General features: G+C 52.1%; 1 protein-coding gene across 1 annotated transcript in view; it reads right to left on the reverse strand.

Annotated features, from left to right (window-relative positions):
* The window catches only part of WWC1 (WW and C2 domain containing 1), a 128,653-nt gene that overhangs the window by 33,917 nt on the left and 76,120 nt on the right, over nt 1-18,616 (reverse strand). The window contains exons 4-9 of the mRNA XM_036241991.1: nt 15,484-15,560; nt 14,091-14,170; nt 8,512-8,641; nt 6,988-7,134; nt 5,744-5,817; nt 1,030-1,272 (exon numbers count right to left, since the gene is read on the reverse strand). Coding sequence (XP_036097884.1) covers nt 1,030-1,272; nt 5,744-5,817; nt 6,988-7,134; nt 8,512-8,641; nt 14,091-14,170; nt 15,484-15,560 — 751 coding nt within the window. The remainder of the gene's footprint in view (nt 1-1,029; nt 1,273-5,743; nt 5,818-6,987; nt 7,135-8,511; nt 8,642-14,090; nt 14,171-15,483; nt 15,561-18,616) is intronic.

Genomic DNA, 18,616 nt, shown 5'->3' on the forward strand with positions numbered 1-18,616 from the left:
TCAGGAGTAGTGGGAGGGCCCACGGAAGGGGGGGGAGTAGGATGAGAGCTGCCGGGATGTCTGTGATTCTGACACATCTGTGACTGGGGTGTGGGAGGGCCTGTGGTGCGAAGAGTCTATTCCTGTCCTTCTCAAAGGCACCCTGAGTGGAAAGACTGTTGTGTGACAATGAGGAGCATAACACTCCCATTTTAAGAGAGGGTACAAAGAGAAGGAAAGAGACCTAGAGAGACAACAGGGGTCAGAGGGGTGGACACAGACCAGCATCAGTCTGGAAGCAAACAGCTGTAGACGCGAAGACTGCTGAGTCAGCTTTCTCCTGCAGATGGCTCACAGCTCTCCGCACTGTCCCTGCCCCACCCCCGGCTCTCCCCTCTTCCTGCCCACGTGCTCCTGGCTTCCCGCTGCATGTCCCCCAGAGGACCCTGCCCGCAGGGACCTTCAAGTCACCTGCTCAGCAGCTGCTGGGAGCAGAGACTCTGGCCTCCCGGGACTGGCTGTGTGAACTCACTGTCCCAGGGAAGCAGTCAGACCCCTGAAAGACCAGGCTGAGGCCATTAAAGACTACGTGGGCAGCTCTGATGCTGGCGACCTGTTTCCTCATCTACAAAATGGAGATTAACCTCAGGGCTGCGGACGTTAAAATGAACGACTACACGACGACGGGCTAATGGACACAATGAATGAATGAAGGTGGGGATTACAAGGCCTCCTGTGGATGTGGGGTGGTGCTCTGTGCACTGTGGGTGTGGAGGGTGGTGGGAAAACAGAGGAAATAAAGCCTTTATAAGGTTGAAAGCACAGACTGTAAACCAGTGGCTTTCAGGGTAAGTCAAGCCCACAGAAGAAGCTGAGTTAGCCCTCACAGTATTTAAAAACAGTTTTTGAATTAGTTGCCAATATTAGAAAAAAAAAAATCCAAACACTTTTCTTGGAACATGGGGGCCTCTAGCAGCCCCAGCCTGTGGGTACGCAGGACCAGTGGAGAGGGGAGGGTCCCATGCCCCCCCTGGCCCCAGCCCGGCCCACCTCTCGGTCAGCGCCTTGCTCTGGGTGTCCCGGGCTGCCTGCAAGTCCTTCTCCAGCCGTTTCCGGGCCATCTCCAGCTGCTCCACCTCCCCCTGGGTCCACTTCCGGGGGCTGACGAAGCGCATCTCCTTCAGCAGCTCCTCCTTCTCACTGATGAGGATCAGCCGGTCCCTCTCCGAGTCCAGCACGCCAGGCCAGGCCTCGCTGTCCAGCTTGGCCAGCTGGATCTTCAGGTTGGCGATCCTGTGGGCCGAGGAAGTGAGCGTGACTGGTGTGCCCGTGGCATTGCGGGAGCAGGGTAACAGATGGCATGTCCGAAGTCAGGAGGTACAAGGAGCCGCGACACCCTCTGAGCAACCTCTGACGGTGCCTGACTTCCTTTCGCTCAGCATGTCGTCTCCTGGAACCTATTTGTATGGACAGACCCAGGCAGTGCCTGCCCTGTGCCAACAATGAGCAGGCTCTGCAGGGATGGGTAGAGACATAAACAAGGCAATGTCCTTGCCCTGAGGGACACTAAGCCTGGGGGAACAGAACGGAGAGCTGGATTCATCACCAGGCAACTGCCGGTCACCACTAGCTATGTGACCTTGGGCAAGTCACGCAATCTCTCTGAAGGGAGTTAACATTCCTCCTGAGTGTGGTTGAAGGCTTCGTGACACAATCCATAAACTCTCAAAGCACGGTACTTGGCACATAGGAAGCACTCAATAATATCGTTTCTGCTGCCTCAGCTGTCCGTATCTGGTTTGGCCGTTTACTGGGTATATAACATCGGGCAAGCTCCCTGAGCCTTGCAGATAACCAAACAATTACTCATCGTTCAGAACTGTTGTGAGAAGGAGTAATTATGTATTCATTAAATAATGTATCATGTATGTAGGGACCTGTTTGGTACATAACGTGCTAACCCGATGGCAGTCGCGGGCCCACTACAGACTCCAACGGCTGACCACGTGTGCCCGGTTCAGGGAGCGCTGGCGCCCCGGGTGAGGAGCCGTGGATCTGGGGCCAGAGGCCTTGGGTTGGAGTTTCGGTTCTGGTCTTTTTTTTCTCCTGTGTTACGTTAATAGGTCTTCTATAAGCTCGGGGTTAAAAGCGACCTACTGCTTTCCCCAAACCATCAGAGCAGAAAGGGAGAAGAAAAGCATTACTTTTGGGGATAACTGCTCATTCCGCGACAGACACTGTTCTGGGGACTGGGCATCCCTTCTTTTATGATGTTCACAAACCCCCTGCAAGGGAGGCATTTCCGTTACAGAGGAGAGTCCTGAGGCTAGGCAAGGACAAGAGGCTTCTTTAAAATGATCCTGCTTAATCCAAGGTAGACCTGGGATCTGCACTTGAACCCAGGTGTCTCTGGCTTCAGAGGGAGGTCTCCTTTTCCCCGGCATACCACTTCTACAAACATTACTTTGGTTTGATGGCTCTGGCCTTCTTGATGAAAGGTCGCTTTTGTTAGGAAGTCATTTTGGTATCACGAGCTTCTAGCACAGTGCCTGGCACCTAATAAATGTTAAAGAAGGAGTCCAAAGCCCTATCCCTTAACTTCTGCGAGACTCAGTCTCCTCATCTGCAAGATGGGGATAATAATGGTACCTGCGAGGCAGGTTATGAGGGCCAAGTGAGAACCTACCACCGAGGGCTCTTTATACACTGCCAAGTGCTTACAGATATTAGGTATGATGACTGTTGGACCAAATTAAGATTCCAAGGATAATGAAGAGTACTGATACCCATATCTAAAGGCAGTCATGTGATCCTTTAGGATTTAGCCTTTGCAAAGTGCTCTCAGCTACCGCGTCCTAGCCTCCCCTGCCCCTGAAGGGTAAGAAGACCTGGTAGTTCACCTTGTTGGACACATGTCCAGAGAGGCTCATCTACGACGGAAAGTCATGAGCACGGCTAGTGCCTGCTGAGAGCCCAGGCCTCTGGACTCCCGGGTGGATCACATCTGCAGACAATGTGGCCCAACGCTCGTTGCATCAAAGCATGGTGGGAAAGAAGGGCTCCAGGCTGTGCAGAGACACTAGGCTTGCTCGCTCCCCGCCAAGGGTCTCAGCCCACATGGATTCTCAGAGCTAATCCATTTAAATTCCATGTTCACACATCGCGCAATCCCCAGACGGGGACAAGCTCCTAGCTGCAGCCCTCCAGCTGCTCTGAGGACAGAGGGAGCGGCAGGTGTGGCGCGGCTCCCCTCTGCGTGGGACACCGGAGGGGTGATGGATGCTTTTTGGCTGTTCTTTCTAGTGGGTCTTTCTTTACACCAGTGCTCCTCAAACTTCGGAGTTTTGGAGAATCTGAGAAAACAACCAGACCTGCTGCCCAGAAAGGGGCACGTGACAAAGCTTGGCGGACACGACCTGATCGTGCACCACAGTGACCTGGTTTCTCTGCCTTCCCCTCAGCGGAATGCTCTGTCCCTTCCACCGACACTAGAGCTCTGGGTGGAGGGAGAGGTGGGGAAGCTGGATCAAGGCAGATGAGCTGGAGACTGATGAGAAGTTGGGACTTCCCTCTGTGATAAGAAGCTGAATGGCTCAACCCCAGAGGGAAAATTCCAATCTCTTAGTCTCTCCGGAGCAAGAGAGCCAGGGTTCAGAGTAGTCTCCTTCAGCGGGCACACCTGGCTGTGTCCCCTTCAGCGGGCACACCTGGCTGTCCAAACGCAGAATCCTGTCATCGTGTGGGACCTCTAGGGGGAGCTGAAATAGCGCACAGAAGTGTCTTCCCCCTACCTGACTAGCACCCAATGTCTCATTCTTCGGTTCATAATCTGCCAAATTTTATCTGGAAAATCCCTCTTCCCATATTTTCAAGTCACTTGGTTCCCACAAAGCGGACACAGTGTCCCTCCATGAACTCAGCCCATGGGCCTTCGAATCATTTGAATTCTCCCCACCCTTCAACAATGACTGGCTCACCCAGAAAAGCCAGTGAGTCTCAGACTCCAGACCTGTTAAAACTTTTGGGAAAGGTGAGCACTCTTCCCACTGGGGTCGCTAGCCTGGTAGTAGGTAAGCCTAGAATTGCTGGGGGTCATGTTACCCCCCTGACAAAAAAAGTCTGTTAACAGAAAGGCAGGCAGAGTGGGGGAAACAGAGACTGAGTCTTTGTAACATCATTTGAGTTCCTGGATACAGCTGTGCCTGAAGCTAGTTTACCCTAGGCCTTTGGAGTTCAATAAGCCAGCAAATTCCCTTTTTTGCTTCCCCTAGTTTCTATCGAACTTCTGTCACTGCTACAAAGGGTTCTGCTGGGCAGAGAGCTGGGCACTGCCACACTTGACCTGCACTGGCTTAGAAGGTCCATGGGCCAGGCAACTTAGCCTAAGGAGAAGTGGATGCTATATGCCCGGCTTCATTCACCAACACAATGCCCTGTGGGTTATTTCTAGTAAGGCAGGCTCAGTGTATAGAAAAATCATGAACTTTAAGCCAGATTGTTCAAGGTTCAAATTCTGACTTCATCACAGTGAAAAATCATGGAACATCTTTTTTTTTTTTTAATTTTAAATCCTCACCCGAGGATATTTTTCACTTCATCACGTTGAAAAATCATGGAACATCTTTTTTTTTTTAATTTTAAATCCTCACCCGAGGATATTTTTCACTTTATCTTCAGATAGAGTGAGAGAGAAAGAGAGAGAGAGATGTGAGAGAGACACATTGATTGGTTGTGTCAGGGCCAGAGACTGAACTGCACCCGAGGTACATATCCTTGACAGGAATCAAACCTGCAACTCTTTGGCCTGCAGGCTGATGCTCTAACTAACCACTGAGCCAAACTGGCCAGGGCATGGAATATCTTATATCTTACCTTTCTCTTCTCTAACATGGAGATAATACAACATAAGCTATGCTATATGGTTGCTTTTAATACTAAATGAGATAATGCACATGCAAATGTTTTAGCACCATGTCTGACTCGTAACAGATGCTCTAAATATGGCAGCTTTAAGTATTACTTTAATTTTATCTGTGGCAGCAGAACTCAACTGCTTGGGATTCTGTGAAGCCACAGACCTTGGATGGGGCACAGGAGTCTACACGGTTTAAAAGCACAGCTTCTTCTCAGTGGGTAAGGGTCCATCATTTCTTCAGCCTGTTGCTAAAACCCCAGTTGGCTTCCTTCAAACCAAACTGCATTCAGGATCACTGAAGAGCCCTGATCATAGAAACTGAGGCCAGCAAGGGAAAGGTAAGTAGGCTTTGAGGTTTAACAGATCTGGGTTCAAAGCATAGCTCCAGCCCTGGCTGGTTTGCTCAGTGGTTAGAGCATGGCCCGCGGACTGAAGGGTCTCAGGTTCAATTCCTGGTTAAGGGCATGTACCTGGGTTGCAGGTTTGATACTCGTGTGGGAGGCAACCAATTGATGTATCTCATTTTGATGTTTCTCTCTCTTTCTCTCCCCCCCCCTCTCTCTCCACTCTAAAAAAAGTTAATGAAAAAATATCCTTGGGTGAGGAGTAACAAAAAACAAAATAAAACCAAAAAAAAGCATAGCTCCACCCTTTACCTAGCTAAGTATCTCTGGGTCAGTCATTTTCACTCTGAGTCTCAGAGGATTAAAGTATGAAGATTATAATACTCATCTTCATACTCTTTGTGGGGTTCAGCAAGATGAGGTGTGTAAACAGCCAGGCACAGAGCAGACCCGCTCCAACAGCAGTTCCATTGTCACAACCACCTCACCCCCAGCCCCCAATTACCTCCTCTTGGCCTCTTCGTACCGAAGGCGCAGTCTGACCTTCTCTGCCAACTGGTTGTTGCTGCTGGTGCCAAACTGGAGGGAAGGACAAAGTCAGGGCAGATATATGGCTGCTGTGACCAGTGCCGAGCTGGGTTCTAAGAGCTCGGGACAGATTTGACAGCTATCGTGGGAAGTAGCTAAGAATAGCCCCCAATTACTGAGCTTGGCTGTACGCAGTGCAAGGAAGCTAGTTAGGCAGAAACACTTTCCCTCCTTCAGGCCGTGGGAAGAGCCCCAAATGCAGACGTCAATCACGTCTAGAAGAGAAGCCGAGGGCCCAGAATACCATCTCGCAGCCGCAAAGGGCTGGCAGCCCACTCGAGCCACAGAAGCATGGAGGACAGCTGGTCAGGAGGAAACGGGGACAGCCAATACACAAGAGAAGCCCTTCTGGGGGCACTGGGGAGGTCAACAAAAACTCGGGAGGCTGCAGAGAGGAGTGGAACACTGGGTGAGTGGGGAGACGGTCCAGAACCGGAAGGAGGCAGACAGCTCGTTCTCAGATATGTTGGCCCACAGGTGGCGTGTGGCTGGGCACATGGGTGGTGGGGAGGCAGGGGGAGGCCTGTTCGCCGTCGAGGGCAGAAGAAGCTACAAGGCTCACCCAGCCAGACACGGGCATAGCTTCTCTTCACACGTGGGAAGACAGCTATAGAAATCAGACAGGAATCGCATTTTAGCCACGGAGGCCGGGCGGCGCGTTTGTTCAATGTCACCGGCTCCAGGAAACAAAAGCTCCCAAAGCACCGGACTGCCATCGGTCAGGGCTGGTCTTGCTTTCATGAGCTCTGTCGGGACTGAACTCGCACCCTTCATCACTAAGGCCAGACTGAGCTCTGGAACTGGGAGTCAAGCAGCTGTCTGCAAGGCGCACGCATTGTTTGGGGACTCGCAGGAGGAAAATAATCCTGTTTTCCAGCTGGTGAGAGAAAACAGACTGGTTTCTGCAAAATTGCATGAAGGAAACCAGAGAAAGACACTTGGTCCTTCAAACACACGTTCTGTGCAGAGTCTAGACACAGCACGTGGCCCAGAGACAGCGAGGACGTGGGGTTGGTGGCAGCTTCACACCACCATCTCCCGTCACGCTGGGCCAGGGGTGCTACAGAGAACGGAGCTCCACAGAGAGCCACCAGCCTGCACCCAGCAGCCTCCTGGCGGCTGTCCCTGGGGAGGCCCACAGCAACGGGAACGGCTACTCACACTTCCCGAGATATCGGTCTGCGAGCTCACGTCCAGGTACTGTTTCGGCAACAGGAAACCCGAACTCTCCAGAGAGCTGCTGCTGGACCACAGGTCAGAGTGGGACCCGCGGTCAGTCCGGAAGCCGTCCTTCAGCATCGCAAGGCTCTGAGGAGGGGAGGACAGGGTCACTGACACACCTTCCCGGGAGGGAGGCTCTGGGTCTGTCACGCTCCATGTGCCTTTGTCCCCGCCGGTTGTAATTTAGCAGGAACCCATGCTCACCCAGATGTCCTACTCATCTTGTAAGGAGCCAGCAATGAGTGGGTCCTTGCTGGGTACCAGGCACTGTGCCAGGCCCCTCACGTGGGAGAGGCTGGGGTGGGCGTTGGCTCTGGAGCCACACTGCCTGAGTTAGAACCCTGCTCTGCTGCTTCCTAGCTGCGCGATCTGAGCTGGTCCATTAATCCCTCTGTGCCTCAGTTTCCTCTCCTGCAAAATGGGAATAATCAGAGATTCTATCTCACAGGGCTATTGTGCTGATTCAACGAGCTGAGCAGAGCACAGTGCTAGCACAGTCCACACTCGGGGACTGTCAGCTTCACCTGGTCTTATTTAATCCTGACCACAGCCCTGACGGGAATGGCCCACGGTTTTCCCCGCTTTACCCACGAGGGAGCTGTTACATGGAAAAAGCCAGTGTTTCCTGGTCCATGTGATTCAGCCCTGGCGCTCTGAACTGCTCACCATGGCAGGAAAGGTCCCACGGCCCACCCGTGCCTCGTCTGAATGCTCCCACTGGGAGCAGCGCTGGGCAGGAGCTTCAACAGTCTTTTGCTGGTGACAGAGCCTAACGCTTCCTCCACCAAGTCATTTAGAGCATCTCTGAGCCTGAGAATCCTAATCTGCGGATGGGAACAATACTGTCTCAGAGGTGAGTTAAGTAGTTCCCGTGCGGGGTGGTGGGATGGACAGGGTTAAGAGGATGGGCTTCTGAGACGGGTGCATGGGTTCGAATCTGGCTTTACCATGTGTTCTCAGTGCTATGCAGTCTTCACCTGTATGACGGGGGTGAAGCAGGGTTGGCGTGAGGGATACGTGAGACACGATGCATGCAAAGTCCTTGGCCCCCCTGCCCGGCACATTAACCACACCCATTACCTGTTCCGTTCCCGGCAGGGAGTCAGACCACGTCATCAAATGCTTCTAAAGATGCTACATTTCGACATCAAGACTAACAAAAACACCTCCCTCCATTTGGTTGTTTGAAAAGTAAGCCAGGTGGCTAGAGCTGGTGGCAAGGACATGGCCCCTGACCTGGAGGGCTCCTGCTTCCACGTCTGCCACTTGCTGAGTGACCTTAGGCAAGGGCCTTAATGCTTCTGAAACTCTAGTTCCTCCTCTGTAAAATGAGACCAGAAGTCCACGATAACTAGTGACGAGAACTCGGCGATCTGTGTCGCACGTGAAAACAGCCCACGAGGCCTGGCACAAAGGTGCCCAGGAGAAATGGAGACGAAACCCACAGCGCGGGAACTCTCGTACCTTAATGAGGTCTTGCTTTTCCTTTTCTCCACAGGTGATGGCCCTTTTGATGGCTTTCGTTTCTCTCAGGACAGCCTGCGCCTCGTCCAGTTTGTAGCTGCCCTGAGCATCAGACATTTTCTTATCGATTCTAGGAGACAATCAATGGGAAATGTCAAAGACGGGGTGAAGAATGGGGTTTCCCCAGGGGGAAAAGCTCAGACCACAGAGCTTCATTCTCTCAAGAAGTCTCCTTTCTCTGTCCTGCCTAAGCAATAAGGCGCAGAAGGACCCTGTTCAATTGCTAACATCCCTAGTGTGGGACCGCAGAAGCAACACCACTCGTGAAGTCCAGGGTCCTCTAAGTGTCAGCTCTTACAGGAAGCCTTCCCTGATTACCTTGCTGGGTCCTCCAGGCTGGGCTAGGTGTTCCCATAACAAGTGCACATGGCTGCCACATGGGATTCGTTACATTGTGTTATAATTAATAAACGATGCGATCGTGTCCTTGACTCTGGCAGGCTTGACGATGTTTGAGTAGTTTTAGCATCTGGCATAGACTAGTCCTTTAATCCGGGTCTCTCAACCTCAGAACTCCTGATACTTGAGGCTGGATCATCCCCTCTGTGGGGGCCGCCCTGTGTACTGTAGGATGTTTGGTGTCACCCCTGGCCTCTGCCCACTGGATGACAGCCAAAAATATCTCCCTACTCTGCCTAGTGTCCTTTTGCGGGGAGAGAAGCAGAGTCGCCCTCTTTAATAAGCATTTGTGGCGTTAACAGCGCAGTGAAGAAAAGGTCAGAGGATAGGAAACCCCACCCTACCTCTTAGGTAGTGTGACCTTGGGCATGGCCTCCGCCACAAGGAGCCTCCGTTTCCTCCTCTAAAGAAAGCTGGGCCCTGGCCGGTGTGGCTCAGCGGTTAGAGCGTTGGTCTGCAGTCCAGAGAGACCCGGGTTCAGTTCCCGCTAAGTGTATGTACCTCGGTTGCAGTTTGTCCCCGGCCCTGGTTGGATTGTGCGGGTACCAAACACTCGACGTGCCCCTTTCACATCAATGTTTCTCTCTCTCTCTCTCTCTCTCTCCCTCCCTCCCTCCCTCCCACTCTATTTGAACAAAATATGGAAGAATGTCCTCGGGTGAGGATTAAAAAAAAAAAGCTGGGTAACGTCATCTGCTCAGCCCATGTCTCAGAGCTGTTAGGAACGCCCAGGGGGATGAAGGATGGGAAATCAGGGGGTGAGCAGAAGCACTGGACAACGTAAGGGATTAGAATACGTCGTCTGGAGCGCTTACCGGCTTCTCTAGGTCCTACATACAGGTCATTTCGATGGGGAGGAAATTAAAGAGCGAGAGATCCTGATGTTTCCTGACGGTCCGCCCACAGCAGAGATGGTGCGGGTCCCACCCCTCTGGGAAGGAGGGCTGTGGGGTGGGCAAGGTTTGGGGGGCACAGATGAGTTATAACTGCTTCACACTTTCGCCAACGGCGAGGCCCGAGGTTTCGGTCCCAGGTAGAGAAGAAGGAGCTTTCCGGTGCAGGGAACACCGTAAGGTTTCCTGCTGGTCACCGAACTGTCCTGAGCTAACGACAACCTCAGTGGGGAACCGCTGACCAGGAGGAGGTTTTCAGCCTGGTCTCGGTCTGTGGCCCTGAGCAGGACAGAGAGAGGGAAGCAGAGGTAGAGAGGGAGAGGAGGGAAGAGGCAGAGGAGGGGAGAGGAGAGGAGGGGAGGGAACAGGAGAAGAGGGAAGGGGAGGGGAGGGGAGGGGAGGGGAGGGGAGAGGAGAGGAGGGGAGGGGAGAGGCCGGGGAGGAGAGGGGAGAGGGAGCGGAGGGGAGAGGAGGGGAGAGGGAGAGGAAGGGAGAGGAGAGGAGGGGAGAGGAGAGGAGGGGAGAGGAGAGGAGAGGAGGGGAGAGGAGAGGAGGGGAGAGGCAGGGGAGGGGAGGGGAGAGGCAGGGGAGGGGAGAGGAGAGGAGGAGAGGGGAGAGGGAGGGGAGGGGAGAGGCAGGGGAGGGGAGAGGAGAGGAGAGGAGGGGTGGGGAGAGGAGGAGAGGGGAGAGGCAGAGGAGAAGAGAGGAGAGGAGGGGAGGGGAGAGGAGGGGAGAGGCAGAGGAGGGGAGAGGAGAGGAGGGGAGGGGAGGGGAGAGGCTGGGGAGGAGAGGGGAGAGGGAGCGGAGGGGAGAGGAGGGGAGAGGGAGAGGAAGGGAGAGGAGAGGAGGGGAGAGGCAGGGGAGGGGGGAGGGAGAGGAGGGGAGATGGAGAGGAGGGGAGAGGAGGGGAGAGGGAGAGGAAGGGAGAGGAGAGGAGGGGAGAGGAGAGGAGAGGAGAGGAGAGGAGAGGAGGGGAGAGGAGGGGAGAGGAGGGGAGAGGGAGAGGAAGGGAGAGGAGAGGAGGGGAGAGGAGAGGAGAGGAGGGGAGAGGCAGGGGAGGGGGGAGGGAGAGGAGGGGAGAGGGAGAGGAGGGGAGAGGAGAGGAGGGGAGAGGGAGAGGAGGGGAGAGGAGAGGAGGGGAGAGGCAGAGGAGGGGAGAGGAGGGGAGGGAGAGGAGGGGAGAGGAGAGGAGGGGAGAGGAGAGGAGGTGAGAGGCAGAGGAGGGGAGAGGGAGAGGAGGGGAGAGGAGAGGAGGGGAGAGGAGAGGAGGGGAGAGGAGAAGAGGGGAGAGGAGAGGAGGGGAGAGGCAGAGGAGGGGAGAGGCAGAGGAGGGGAGAGGCAGAGGAGGGGAGAGGAGAGGAGGGGAGAGGAGAGGAGGGGAGAGGGAGAGGAGGAGAGAGGAGAGGAGGGGAGAGGAGAGGAGGGGAGAGGAGAGGAGGGGAGAGGGAGAGGAAGGGAGAGGCAGAGGAGGAATGGGGGGGACCGAGGTGTCGGCACAGCCCTCCCCCTCCTCATCCGTTATTTCAGCTCCGAGGAGAGAAAACAAAGCCCCATTTATGTCTCCCCACTAAAAATAGCCCGTCTATTCCTTTCGAGGACTGGGGCCTGGGCAAGCCTGCCAGGTCCGCGGAGACTGGTCTCAGATTTAGTCTGAGCAGTCGGTCTGCGGCGTTTTCGCAGCAGAGGCCTCCCCAAGGTGCTCCTCGGACCCCGGGCAGCGAGGGTGCAGGGCTGGAGGGGGCCTGCCCCAGACGGGGTGGGGCAGGGGAGACACTGTCTGAACATGTCCAGGGTCTGGGGGCTGGGGAGGGGGCTGTGCCCAGCTGCCCTCTGCCAACAGGGGGAGGATGGCTTTGAATCCTCAGCAGGGTGAGACAGAAGTGGTTTGTCCCTGGGCCTCGGGCTCCTCAGACAGCTTCTACCTGATTTCTCTGCGGGGCCTTAGCAACCCAGGCTCTGGAATTTGGCTCCAGAGAGCAGCTCCGAGAGGGAATACTCTGGGGACTGGGGTGGGGGAGGGGAACAAAGGGTCACCATTATGTACACAGTGAATGAATCTTTTTTTTTTTAGAAAAAGAAAAGTTGTGCGGTTGTGGGGAGGAGAGGGCGTGTGATGGGGGGGGGGTGTTCCTTGTGTTTTCGGGTTTCCAGATTCAGCAGTTGTCCCTTCTCTCTGTGCTGCAGATTCACACATGCCTGGGGCCACCGACCACAGACCTAGACGCAGCCAAGGGCTCCGACTGGGCAGGGCAGCCTCTCCCTCCGTCCTGTCCAGACAACTCTCACGGGGCAGAAAGACACCAGGCTGCCCTCCTCCCGTGGGGCGGGGCCAGGTCTCAGCACCTTCCTCCAGCATGGGTTCCCGGCAGCTGGCAGGCCCCAATCCCCAGCTTTCGTAAGAGGTCCCCTCCAGTCCCCAGCGACCTTTTCTTTTGGAAGTGGGTTGGTGCCCGTGAATTGAACAAATGTAGGTTTCATGTTTCCCCAAGAATGCAGAGAGGAGACAGGACCATCCCCTAGTAAGGGGCCGTAGGTTTTCTGGGTGGAGAGGGGGGTTACCTGGGATGATGCCAGGAAGGGAGGTATTTGGACATGAGCTTCAAAATCCAGGAATACTGGGTTCTAATCCCTGCTCTGACGCTTGTTGGCTGGGAGGCCTTGAGTATATTTTCAACCCATCAGCACCTCATCTCTAAAGTGGGGCAGAACAAGAACTTCTCTTCAGGGGGTCCAGACAAGGCAATGAGTGACTGAGTCACAGTGCTCACCCAGCACAGCCTCAAGTCCCTGGGCGTCCCTTCCCAAGTCCAAGCAGGGGACTCGCTGGAGGTCACCCACCTTCCTTACACTCACGGGGCTCCCCCTGTGTGCCAGGCATCGTCACCCACTTGGCGTGAGTTTTCCAATTCAGTCTTAACAATCACTTGTTTTTCGGAGAGAGAAACCGAAGCTCAGAGGGATTTAGCCAGTTTCCTCAGGCCAGAAGGAGCACTGAACCCAGACCACCTCCCCTTGAGGCTCCATTGCTAACCCTCCACGCCAAGGTGCGCACTGAAGCCGATGTTCCCCGACACTGAACACGGGGAGCTGGCTTCCGACTAGGGAGTGACTAGGGAGCGTGGGCAGCCAGAGCTGGTGGCGTCTTATCTGGGCTGATCTCAAACATGGGAGGGCAGAGGGAGAGGGAAAAAAATAGGAGGCTTGTCTTTGGGGTTTCAGCTCAGCTTACCGAATGACAAGGATTTTCAATGCTGCTACAGGGAGACAAAGTGGTAAAACAGGTTTGTGGTGGCTCAGAGGAGAATGGGAAGTGTTCTCACCAGAAGCCGAACTGCAGGAGGGGGGAGGCGGGAGAGCACCTGGGCTGGGCCCTTCCAGGGCGCTCAGCAGCTGCCCCACCACTCCGTGGAGGTCTGAGGAGGCTACTTGCTTTATAGGTCGAAACTGGGAATTTTCCAAGTTCCCAGTCACTGCCCTCAACTGCCCGGGGCACTGCTGAAGATTACCAAGAAGCATAAACCAAGGTCTCTTATCTTAACGAGATTAGAATCTGGCATATATAGATATGCAAACATAAACACATCTACGTAAGCGCTTGTATATAAAACCATAATTATAATATGGAAAATGGATTGTGTACAACCTGTAATACAAAGCCACACTTTCTTATACCTTGTGTTGGTGGGGGATTCATGGTGGCAGTTGGGGTGGGGTGAGAATTTCATTTGGTCAAAGTTTCCTGGAAACTCTTTAGCCACCCAAAAAGTACAGTGTGTGTGGCACGCATACTTCTACTGGGACCGGTGGGAGAGGTCCTTGTTCCCTGCATGGAGCTCACTAGGTGAAGCTGGCGCTCAGTTTCAGGGGCTATTGGGGGGAAAGAGAGCCTGTTTTGTTTCTGTGCGTGTGAGATACTACTGAATCTACTGGCGGGGATGAGATGGGTACACAGAAATGCTCAACACTTGTTTCTACGGCTCGTAAACCTCAACTGAACGGAGCAGACCTTGACCGGCTTCAGGAATTCAGGGGATGATGGGAACTCTGTGCTCTGAAATGATTCCTCTTTACTTTTCCTAAACCCCAACCTCGGGGGACGGTATGTTCAGTAAATGCCAGTGGAATAGAACTGGAATGAATAATTCGAGAACCACACTCTGAGAAAAGGGGAAGTCGAAGGGGCAAGAGGGGAGCCCGGTGGGGAGACAGAGAGGAGGGTAGACTTACTTCTTCAGGGTCTGGAAGCCATGCTCTTTGAACTGGAGCTCCTGCTGGAGGTGAACCATCTCTCTCTTCAGCTTGTTGACCTGGATGATGGAAGGCCACACACGGGGTAGATCAGAGGCAGGCTGCCTTCTCCCGGAAAGGGGAACCCAGAGCCCCCCACCGCTGTCCCTGCATAATGACTCAGGTCAACAACCCTTGGGTCACATTAATCACAACAGCCTCCCCTCACCAAAGCTGCCTGGGTCTCTGCAACTGCCCATTCAGTGTGCATCCCAGCCTGGTTGTCCTGCAAGTCATCCATAGCCAGCCCTCACTCCAGAGAAACAGGAAGTGGACAGGAGCTGGCTGATCTGGGACAGAGCTTGGCTTTCCCTCTGCCCAGCTGGGTGACCTCTCTCAAGCCATCTTGCCTCTCTGAGCCCCCCTGTCCGGTTCTGGGGGATGGTGGCTTCCCAGAGCCGTGCATTTCTTAAAGCAGGTGACAGGTACGAGAGTGCTGTACCTGGCTGCAAAAGGTCATATAACAACTTCAAGGTAAGACTTGGCCTGGCAGCCAGGTCCAGCCTGCTGAAATGCTTTGTTTGACCTGCAGTGTTAATGAATTTTAAAAAATTAGTTGCTAATAATTAAATATTTAGAAATGTCATATAATATGCCTAGACGCACAGTTCTTCTCTAAAAATACTTGAAGATCTGCCAACACTGAGCCCACATTCCATTGCATGGCCATAGACTAGAGCTGAACTTCAACTACCCCTTTAGTCAGGGCTCACCTCTCTAGGTTACAGTCCCCGCTGCTCCTTACTGCCTCAGCCCCAACCCCCTGCCCTCTTTTATGTTTTCTTACAGGCATCTGAGTTTGTAGAAGCCATCTGAAGTGGAATTAAACCAGTGTTCAAAATACGGACTTTACCTTGAGCACATACATCATTTAATGCTGTGCCTCAGTTTCCACGTCAGTGAAATGGTGATCATGAAGTCGTTAAACAAGATCACGCAGAACCAGCAGAAGTGAGGGAGACAGTACACTGCACCCAGAACCCTGGAGTAAACCTGAGTCCCCGTGACCTTGGGCAAGTTACTTCTCCCCATAGCCTCTGTCGGCTCAACTTTACATGCCGATGCTAACAGGAGCCACCTCATGCTGGTTGTCGTGAGGATATGAGAGAATACACATGAAGCTCTGAGCACAGTGCCTTGTACGACATGGTAGCTGCCGTTACCACTACTGTTGCTATGACGACAACCTACTGCTGCTACTACTGTTGTTATTCAGGGCCTGTGCGTCAGCACGGGCTGAAGGATCCCCTCTGGTCTGAGAGGTGGGCTGGCGGGCTAGCGGCCTGCGGCTGCCTCAGTGACCCCATCCACAGCACAGACGAAGAGGCCCTACCCGGGATTTTGCAGTGGCAATTTCTGCTTTCAGGATCTCGGGGTCATACTTAGAGCTGGATGACGAACCAGAGACCACTGCAATGAAGAAGGAGAAAAAAAATCTGTAGAAGAAACACATTTTGCCAAAATTGGCTTATTTGGCCATCTAGATAAAGCCAGAAAGGAAGGACTAATGGTGAATAACCTAGATGTCCAACAGCGGAGATCTGTTAAATAAATACGGTACATGCATAAAATGGGGACTATACAGCGTATATGATTTAAAACAGGAACAGAAGGATATTGGACAAGGGAAACGTATTGTTAGATGAAAATAATAGTTTATAAAAAACTACAAAGAAAGAATGATATAAATGAGGAAAAAAGGACTCAGTACACAAATACAAACATTCTGCATCTAAAAAGATCAGAAATAAATACATCGAAAAGTAACTAAGCACCCAATTAAGAAACAGGCCATCAACTTCCTCTCTGTCCCCTCGCTAACCTCCCAACAAAAAGAGTTTTATATTTAAACAGGACCTTAGAGACAACCATTAAAGTCTCACCTTTTTATTTTGTATCCTCACCTGAGGATATTTTTACACTTATCTTCAGATAGAGCGAGAGGAAGAAAGGAAGGAAGACAGAGAGAGAGAGAGAGAGAGAGAGAGAGAGAGAGAGATATCAATGTGAGAGAGACACATTGATTGGTTGCCACTCACACGACCCCAACCAGGGCCGGGGATGAACCGCAACCAAGCTATGTGCCCTTGGCTAGAATCAAACCTGGGACTCTTTGGTCCAAGGGCAGATGCTCTTACCGCTGAGCCAAACCGGTTAGGGCAAAGGCTCACCTTTTTAAACGTTCACTTTTTATTCATTATACAGGACGGGGCAATAGTAGGTTTTACAGTTGTTCATATGGAAAATAATAAAGTAGTTAATAAATAACAATACAAGAATAAACTGTATTTCACATACAACTGTAAACCTACTTTTGCCCCACCCTGTACATGAACACAGTTTAACACAGTACACGTAAAAAAGAGCATGCTCCACGGGTCCCTGTTCCCATATCTCACCACCTAACAGGTAATCATTTAAACATATTCAGCCAGTTCCCTGGGTATCCAGGCCTATGTGTCTAATAAATATGCATTTGTTGCCGCTTCTTGTTTTTTTCAGTGTTAGGCATTATTTTTTCACTTGTCTCTCTGGAGGATGGAGATGTAGGTTCCTTCCTCCCTTCCCCAGCCCCTACACCACACATCATTTGGGTGAAAGCAATCTTCAGTGTTTGCATTGCTTTTACTCTGTAAACACTAGCTGGGGCAGAGGCATGTAGCCGACTTTGCTTACTTTTCCTTTGCAGCACATTTATTTTTCCTAGAGTTAATAATTGTCATTTTTATGCCCGCCTATAAACCTATCACTGATTCAACTGAACACCCTGACAGTTACCTAAATCTCCGGTGCGCCCCGTCCTGCCTGGTTTCCTCTTCTGGGCTCTGTCTTGCCCAGACATATGCCAGCATCCTGAGACCCTCTCCCTCCTCTTTCCTAAACACCATGTCTTCCACTCTGTGGCCCACCCCTCATTTGGGCAGAACACCAAAACGAGAAGGAAGGAAACATTTTGAAATCTCACATCTCTAAAAATATCTTCAATCTATCCTATACGTGTTTACAGGTAGTTTTGCTGGATATAAAATTCTAGGTCGGAAATAACTGTCCTTAAGGTTTTCAGTGCTCCTATTGAGAAGTCCGGAGTTATTCTGAGTCCTAATAGTTTTTCTGTGACCTGGTTTTTCTCGCAGAAAACTTTTAGGATCTTGAATCGTTCCCAGTGTTGAAGTTGCACAATGGTATATCTTGGTGTAGCTGACTTTTATCCATTGTGTTGGGAGCTCACTGAGCCCTTTTGATTTAAAAACTCTCCTCCATTAGTTATGGGAAAATTTTTCTGAATAATTTCATTGAGGCTTCTTTCCCCATTTCCTCTGCTCTATCTGAACTTTTATCACTCAGATAGATTTCCTGGCCTGGTGCTCTATTTTTTTCCCCATACTTTTTGTATTTTTCGTTCTGCTTTTTAGAAGATTTCCTCAGTTTTACTTCTAGTCTTCCTATAGAGTTTTCATTTCTACCATCATGTCTTAACTTCCAAAGGCTCGTCTGTGTTCTCCGAGGTTTCCTTTTTATAAAACGTAACATCCTGTTCTTGTTTCATGGTTGTGTAGCTTCTCAGTGTTTTCGTCACCACCCAGACTCCCTGTTCCCTCCAAGGCCTTCCCATCACCATGTGTTTGTTTTAATCTGTATTATTCATGTTCGAGGCTTCCCTCAGACGTCTGGACCTCAAATGCTGGCTCACGTTGAGGAGCAGGGACCCCCAAAACTGACTGGCTTGGAGCTTGTTGACTGGCTTACGCGGAACATGATTTGGCTGGACTGCTTCATCCAGAACCCTCCTTGCCAGTGTCTTCACATCTTTTCTCTCTTTATCTCTTCTCTCTGTTCAGATTTCCCCAGACTCTTCTACTGTCCAGCCTGGCGGATAATAACCAGGCACCACCCTGGGAACCAAGTGGGGTCTCAAATCCTGTTTGTCCACAATCAGTACGGTGCAGCCCGGCAGTGAACGTGCCTTGTGTCCTGTAGTCCAAACTCGGTTTTGTTCTCTCCAAAAAGTAAACCTCCAGTCTTTTTTTCTGCCAGTCGGGGATGGGCAGTTACCCATTTGAGGAGGAGGTCAGGTGGTCTGTCTCAGAAAGAACGTTCCTGCAATCTTCTTGCAGGAGACCCTCCTCACTTCACTCCCACTCCGAGACAGTGCTTCTCCACACGCAAGGCTTCCGCAGGGGTCTTTACGGACTACAGTGTTGCTTTTCTTCATTATCGGCCCGTTTTCTCTTTTCTCAGTTCTGTCGAATAGGTTGCCACCTGTCCATCTGCTATCCAGCTTCCACATGATACAGGGCGGGCCAAGAGTAGGCTTAGAGTTGTGTGTATGGGACATAATACAGTAAAAAATAAATAGTGATAATACAGGCATAAACACTGTGTTTCGCGTCCTCACAACTGTAAGTTTACTTTTGCCAAACCTTGTATTGCTGCTTTGTTCTCCAAGGCTCATTGTCCCTGTGCGT

The sequence above is a fragment of the Molossus molossus genome, unplaced genomic scaffold (genome assembly GCF_014108415.1).
Source record: "Molossus molossus isolate mMolMol1 unplaced genomic scaffold, mMolMol1.p scaffold_m16_p_4, whole genome shotgun sequence".
Taxonomy (NCBI): Eukaryota; Metazoa; Chordata; class Mammalia; order Chiroptera; family Molossidae; genus Molossus; species Molossus molossus.